Consider the following 7,559-nt stretch of genomic DNA (forward strand, 5'->3'; position numbering starts at 1 on the left):
CCTGATCTTAAAAACCTCTAAGGAAGGAGATTCAACCACCTCCCAAGGTAACCCATTCCAGTGCTTCACCACCCTCCTAGTGAAAAAGTTTTTTCTAATATCCAATTCCCCATACTGCAACTTGAGACCATTACTTCTTGTTCTGTCATCTGCTACCACTGAAAACAGTCTAGATCCATCCTCTTTGGAACCCCCTTTTAGGTAGTTGAAAGCAGCTATCAAATCCCCCCTCATTCTTCTCTTTTGCAGACTAAATAATCCCAGTTCCCTCAGCCTCTCCTTGTAAATCACATGCTCCAGCCCCCTAATCATTTTTGTTGCCCTCCGCTGGACTCTTTCCAATTTTTCCACGTCCTTCTTGTAGTGTGGGGCCCAAAACTGGACACAGTACACCAGATGAGGCCTCACCAATGCCGAATAGAGGAGAATGATCACATCCCTCGATCTGCTGGCAATGCTCCTACTTATACAGCCCAAACGTTGCTTAGCTCTGGTAGCTCTCACACACGTACATTTAAGGCAAATGGGTTGAATAGTTTCAGATTTACTATAAACCCAGAATCTAGGAGATTAGCTGGGGATGAAGGAAAGTAAAATCACTGGGGGGAAGAGGAGGGGGTTGGAAAAGGTAGCAGGAGAGAGCGGCCTCAGACAGAAAACAAACTCACACTGCTCTGTTGAGCCCTGCTGCTGATCCACAGGTGTAAGGCATCCCCAGGCCCAGTGCAGCACTTTGCTTGGAGTCAGGATCTCGAAGGGGGATGTGCTCCCGGTGCACTGGAATTGTGGAAGAGGCAGATGCTCCCAGTGCACTGGAATTGTGAGAGGGGCAGATGCTCTCAGTGCGCTGGAGTCATGGGGGGGGAAGGTTGCTCCCAGTACACTGGAATTGGGGGGTGGAGCTGTTGCTCCTGGTGGACTGGAATCATGGGGGGCGGGGGTGTCACTCCCAATGCACTGGAATCATGGGGGAGGGTGGACTGTTTCTCCCAGTGCACTGGAATCATGGGGGGCAGGTAGATGCAGACCAAGCAAGGGTTTCCACATTGTAACACTCCTGCCTGCAGCAGCTTGAGCACAGAACTGCCTCTGGAGTCTGGGGGGAAGGGAGGGCAGAAGGGTCAAAGTTCAATCAGAGATGAGTCTTCTCCCGATCCCTGACCCCCACCCCCAGCTCTCTGGGCTGGTGAAACCAGGGGAGGACAAAGAAATCAAGCAGAGGGATGGGGAAGGGAAAAGCTGGTGGTGCATTTGCCTTGCACAGTTTGGCGCTGAGCTGGGAGCTGAAGCTCAACGCAGCAGTGACTGAGCTGACAAAGTTGTTCTAACGCATCCTGACTGTATCTGCCGTGGTGTCTTGTGCTGTAGTGAGATCAGATCCTTTCATCCTCTTCTGCTGCTGTAAAACTAAGCACCTGGCCTTCCTTTTAACGCGGAGTAGCAGGGCGGGAAATGAAGTTCTCCAGCCCTTGGGCTAGAGCTTTGGATCTTGAATTTCGCCCTCTTTTCTCCACGTCCTTGGTGTAATCCTGGAAAATCACCAGCCTGTGTACTTGCCATGTTAGATTTTTAAGGTCCCAGGCTGTTTTTGAGAATGCATTCTTTTCTGTTGTACTTTAGAACCCTTACAATTATGGCCCAGGGTTTTGCATTTGGAGGCAGTTTTGGTACAAGGGGGTGGTCGGCTCTCTTAATATCTTGAGTTCTGATCAGGGGAGAGACAAAGGCCCTGGCAGCATGGTGGATAAAAATACCCCAGACCTCCCTTTTTCCAGCCCCTCTGAGATCCCCACAATTTTCAGACTGTTTCTCCTGGCGCTTCCCTCTCGCGATCAATACCTGTCTCCCGCAGTGCTTTAATAGGTCTTTCTGTGGCTGTGCAGTCATGTTCATAGTCCTCACTGTGTCATCTAGTGAGGAGAGTCTGTTCTCAGCTTTCTCTAGTCTTGCTGCCAAGCCTTGCAAGTCAGCTTGAAGTGTACTAGTAAGATTTATGATCTCAGGTTATAGCTTCAGATAATCTGTCCACTGGAGACTTGTTTTAGCCAGTCCATAATCTCACCTAGTCTCAGAGGGGCACATCTCCCTGGTCAGCTGTCCTGGCTACAAGATGGCTGTGCAACGGGTTCTGCTTTTTAGGATAGTGTAGAAAGTCTGGCGACGGCGCAGCATCCCTAACGGCATTACATTAAAAGCAAAGTGGGGTAGAATAATATCTCATCCAAATTCGATGGAAAAAAAGCAATTCAGTAGCTACTGGTTGTGAAAGTTAGGAGGTAGGGAAGGGAGCTGCAGAGCTATGCAGCCCCAGCCCCCTAGTGGCTCCTGGAAGCCTGACCATATCGTGTTATATCATTCATTTATCCCTCTTTTTTTCAATATCATGTAAGGGGGAAGAGTCTCAGGTGACTAGAAAGCAAGGAAAGCTAAAGCAGGAGGGGGAATGGAATTCACATATTGTTCTCATCACAGCAGTTTGCCACTTGTCACAGTACTTTCTTGTGAGGTGGATGATGCTAGTCTTGGGGTTTCACTTTAGGAATGGCCCCTGACTTCTGCATGTGACCCAACATGTCTTTTAGGATGCAGCCACCTTCTTCCTTATGCTGGCACTATGATTACCTGTTTTCCATGGTGTGTGCACCAATGTGCTACCAGTAGGGAGAGTTGGAAACTACAGGACACTCTCGCTATAATGCCCTTCATAAAAACGATAATATAATGAACCTGGTCCCTGGATCCCACCTCCAGCCCTGGGGCTGCAGCAAGGGCTGACATATCCTCCGGCCCTGGGTCTGTGGTGGGGGCTCAGAGCTCCCTCCGGCCCGGGGCAACGGCGAGTGCTCAGAGCTCCTCTGGCCTCTGGCTTGGATCCCGAGGGGTTTGTTAGAGGAAGGGTGTACTGTACTTAGGGTAACACAGCAGGGGCCAGATAGCTGTCTGGGAGTGAACGTAGTAATGACTAAGACAAACATGGATACACACAAAACCCCTTCCCAGGAAGCAGGCAGAGTTGAATACTATTCAGCACCTGCAACTTTAGTTGAGTGTTACCAGTTTTCAGAAAGTAATTGATTAAATGAATCATTTGTCATGGTACTGAGTATGGTATTTAGCATGTATTTGCTGACCACTGCTGAGAATACGTTGCATGTAGTGATCCCAAATAGTGGATCACATCTTAGTGGAGAAGTGAGCCCATAGATACCTTCTCCTCCAGTCACGCCCCTCCAACACCCCGCTGGTGACTCTTGGTACATAACGCGTCTCAGGAATATGCTGCTGTGTTTGTAGGCTCTCTTGTGAGGTCTGCCTTTCAGCGTCCTCCTGGTCATTTATTCAGAGTGAATCACTTTTGTCTCCTTTTGCTCTTCATCCAGCCCTCTTTCTCCTCCCCTCGGTTTCTCTCAGCTGGAAACAAGGAGGAGAGAGAGGACACCAAGTGACCAGCCAGCTCTCTGCAGCCCACCAACAAATGTTCTTGGGCCACCACAGACCACAGTTTGGGGACGCTGCTGTAATCAGCCTGGCAAGTGATTTTTCGTAAGCACTCCCCTGTTGTGTGCCTAACCTGAAGTTCAGTTACAGGCCGTGAGAACATTTCAGATTCAAATGGTTGGCTGGATCTCAGTAAATTTATTGTTTGTTTTTCCCCCCCATCCCTAGGAGATAAATACTGGGTTTTTAAGGAAGTGACAGCAGAGCCAGGATACCCACACGGCCTGGTGGAGCTGGGAAGCTGTCTCCCCCGGGAAGGCATCGACACAGCTTTGCGATGGGAGCCAGTAGGCAAAACCTATTTCTTCAAAGGAGACAAGTACTGGCGCTATAACGAGGACAAGAGAGCGACTGACCCAGGATACCCAAAGCCCATCACTGTGTGGAGGGGAATCCCACAGGCCCCACAAGGAGCTTTTATCAGCAAAGAAGGCTGTACGTAGACCCCATTATTGCAAGTATTTGTCAGACTAATACCAGGTTCCCTAGCTTGGGGTTGGTTTGTTTCAGATGGTTTTACTGAGCTGGAATCAGGCCCCAGCCCTCACAATGCTGCTCTGACATCAGTGGCCACAGAGGTCACTAAGGGCTGGGTTCACAAAGAAACGTAGGCTGGGCCATACCTACACACACCACACCTAACGTCTAGGCGCCTAGAAAACTGCTGGATTCAACAAGGCGCCTGAGCCCCTGTGCACTGAGTGGGGAGAGACGGGCACCTCAGAATGGGATTCATAACGGCCAGCTTATGAGGCAGCTACTCGCCTAAAGTAGCCACTGGGAGGTGCCAAGTCCAAACAGGTGCTAAGCTCCACCCCCTCAGAGATAGATGTCTAAGTCCAGGCTCCAGGGAGGGGCCTTCCTCTGCTTGGGGGTCTCAGCTGTAAACCCTCTTTTGGGGCGTGGTGCCCATGCTGTTATAGCAAGCGGGGCAGAAGGAGGCAGTGCTCCACAAGTTAGGGTATTCACGTAGGGTGCGGGAGACCCATGGTGCAAGTGCCCCCTCTGCCTGTGGGGGAGAGGGGATTGGAACAGAAATCTGCTACCCCTCAGGTGGGGGCTGGGCTCTGGGATATTCCGATGTGGGGACGCCCTCAGTCTCTCTTGTTGAAGCTCTTCCACTAATGAAAGAATGGTTGGGCCAGAAAGAGAGCCCAGGCATGAGAAGGACTGTAGTCTGGTGGGGAGAGCACTCACGGGGGAGGGGGAATAGCCAGGATCCCGCACCCTGCTCTAATGACGTTTTTAAATTATGTATTCACAGTGGAACAGCTTCAACAGGCGAGATGGAGGGAGCCCCCCTCAGACTAGCCCAAAGTCCAGTGGCTAGGCCACTGGCCTGAGTGGGGGCAGATCTCTGCTCAAATCCCTTCTCCCCTGCAGGGTGGAATGGAGATCTTCACATCCCAGCTGAGTTACCAGCTGATTGAGTCCCAGTTACAAGGGACCCCTCTCCTATGGGGGTCTTGTGTAAGTTTGCCTGGAGGGACCAGATTTGGTAGGTGAGCTTTGAACCTGCATATTAGATTGGGCCCCACAGACAAGTTAGGCTGAGGAACTCCTTTCTTCCCCCACTTGGTGGAGCGCTCTGGGATGTAGGCGACCTGATAACTGCAGTGTTTATACTCAGAGAGAGAAACATAAGCGCCTAAGGAACTTTTACTGCAAAAATGTAGGTGCTGAGTGAGTTTAGGCACCTACAGGTTTGGCTACAGCTGAGCAAGGGTTTTGTGACTCCGAATGGGGCCTGATTCTGGGATTTAGGCACCTCACATGGCAGATAGGCACCTAAGTCCTCTTGTGAATCTAGCCCCAGTAACCTGTGACCCACTTCCCTGCCCCATTCAAACAAATACACACCCTCTTTTCCATGACTAAGTCACATTATTGTATTGCAAGCTCTTTGGAGCAGGGACTCTATCTCCCTCTGTGTTTGCCCAGTGCCCAGCCCCATGGGACTATGAGCAATATTTACTTCTCCATCCCTGTCTGCATCTATCAGACTGTTTTTCTCTCTCCATTCATTTTCTCCTTCATCCTCCAACTCTTCTCCAGCCAACTGGGAAAGAGAAGCAGCTGGCTGGAATGGAGTCTGTCCTCTGCAGAGGATACAGGCACCCTTGTTGCAGTGGATTTCTCTTGAGTTCTCAGGAGAGATCCCCGAGCCCCTACAGAGAAGTGGAGTGGGAGCCAACTAGGCAGGAGCCCAGAAGACGGGGAGCTGGAATCTTCCCTACCCTTTCCCCACAGGGTGGGGAGAGAAAGTCTAAGAAAAGAGGATGTGGGAAGCATCTGGAGAGTGAAGATTACTTCAGCCAAGGAGCAGCTGAAGGCACCAGCCTTTCAGCAACAGAAGGGGAGCTTTTAAAGCCACTGTCCAACTGGTTAATAATCAAGGCCAAATCTTCAAACAGATGTGCTTCAAAGAGCTGCTCCTATCCAGGGTCCTCTCCCTCACTTCCCCCTCAGAGCCATATATATGAAACAAAAATATTCTAAAAATATCAACAAAGCAATATCCAAATCAGTGCAGATGTTGGTCCCCGCAAAATATTGGAATGTTTTGGTAAGGTTGAGGAGGTCCCCGAGTGCATCACGGCATGCTTGTTGGTGCTTTAGTTGACCATAATTTGCCCCTGAACGCTTAGATTAGAATTTCAAATAAACAGCAAATCAGCTGCTTGGTTTTTCCTCTAAACATTTGCTCTACATGCCTCTAAAATCAAGAAGTTGCCTTCAAATTTGCCATGGGAGGTTCCTTATGTATGTTTTTCTTGCCCCCACAGCCTCCTACCATTAGGCAGAAAAATAATGACTGTAAGCGAAACTCCTTTCAGTACCTCTTTGCGCCCATTCGGTTTCAAGTCTTTGAATGTTATGATATGAAGTGATCTCTCTTTTGTCCCCTAGTTTATACCTACTTCTATAAAGGGAAGGAGTACTGGAAGTTCGATAACCAGAGGCTGAGTGTGGAGCCAGGCTACCCAAGGTCAATCCTCAAAGACTGGATGGGCTGCAACCAAAAGGAAGTTGAACAAAGCAAAGAGAGACGCTTCCCCCACGATGATGTGGATATTATGGTGACAATCAATGATGTGCCTAGCACTGTAAATGCAATTGCAGTAGTGATCCCTTGCATCTTATCTCTGTGTATCCTTGTCTTGGTATATACCATCTTCCAGTTTAAAAACAAAGAAGTGCAGCAAAACGTTACCTATTACAAACGACCTGTCCAGGAATGGGTATGACACGTTCACCTGCACATTTCAGCTCAGAGCTGCTCAAATGAGTTCCGAAATCCACCAAACAAAACTGTTCAAGTGACTTATGAATCATGGGAGTTCTGGGACTGAAAGAAGCAGGAATTACAGAGGTGGCCTTGCAGCGTGGAGCCTCTTTCCTTCTTACTGCCTCAGTCATGTGTCTGTCTTGCTGTGCCATTCTCCACAGGCCCCTTGTGCGTGTCAGAGACTGCAAGAGGAATTTTCTTGAAATGTTTTTCAGCTGACTTGGGAAACCTTCTTCAGTGCCCTGCCCCAGTGGTCTCTGTTAAACCCAGCATTCTCCAGTGTAGCTAACCACCTCTAAATGGACCAGGTTTTTTACAGTTGTCTCATATATGAATTAAGATAATTAAATCTATGAAACGGGAGCAATTCAGTATCTTAAGGAGAAGACATGATGATACTGAATCATTCTAAAAGATCTTCTTAGTTTATTACAAGAACCAGGGAATTACCTGGATGCAGTTTTCCAATACCTGCTGGTCAGATGTTTTGTACATTCATAATAATTGATGCTGTCACTTAGCACAGTGCACAAGGAGGAGGTAATTCTGTGTAGGCCAGGAGTTCAAGGAACTCTTAACCAGATATAGTAACAGCAACTCCTCAGCTGAGTTAGTCCACAAGACAAAGACCAAAACACTCCCTACTGTTAACACTAAATGCTTTTGTTTTAGGAACCTCTCATGTAATGAATATTTAAATGTCATATTACCACTATTTGAAATTCCCATCAGTCACAAACATTAAATTGTTACCAAAACAACGAACAATTTA

At 48.6% G+C, this 7,559-nt stretch overlaps 1 protein-coding gene across 4 annotated transcripts in view; it reads left to right on the plus strand.

The window, feature by feature from the left end:
• The window catches only part of MMP24 (matrix metallopeptidase 24), a 157,427-nt gene extending 149,868 nt beyond the window's left edge, over nt 1–7,559 (plus strand). For 2 of the 4 annotated variants that reach the window (XM_038369512.2, XM_043495642.1), the window contains 2 exons: nt 3,667–3,933; nt 6,409–7,559. In XM_038369512.2, coding sequence (XP_038225440.1) covers nt 3,667–3,933; nt 6,409–6,746 — 605 coding nt within the window. In that variant the 3' untranslated portion in view covers nt 6,747–7,559. Of the gene's footprint in view, nt 1–3,666; nt 3,934–4,762; nt 4,825–6,284; nt 6,314–6,408 lie in introns of those variants that run through there. The other 2 variants (XM_043495644.1, XM_043495643.1) reach the window with 2 other exon arrangements.

The sequence above is a fragment of the Dermochelys coriacea genome, chromosome 13 (genome assembly GCF_009764565.3).
Source record: "Dermochelys coriacea isolate rDerCor1 chromosome 13, rDerCor1.pri.v4, whole genome shotgun sequence".
In the NCBI taxonomy this organism is placed as follows: Eukaryota; Metazoa; Chordata; order Testudines; family Dermochelyidae; genus Dermochelys; species Dermochelys coriacea.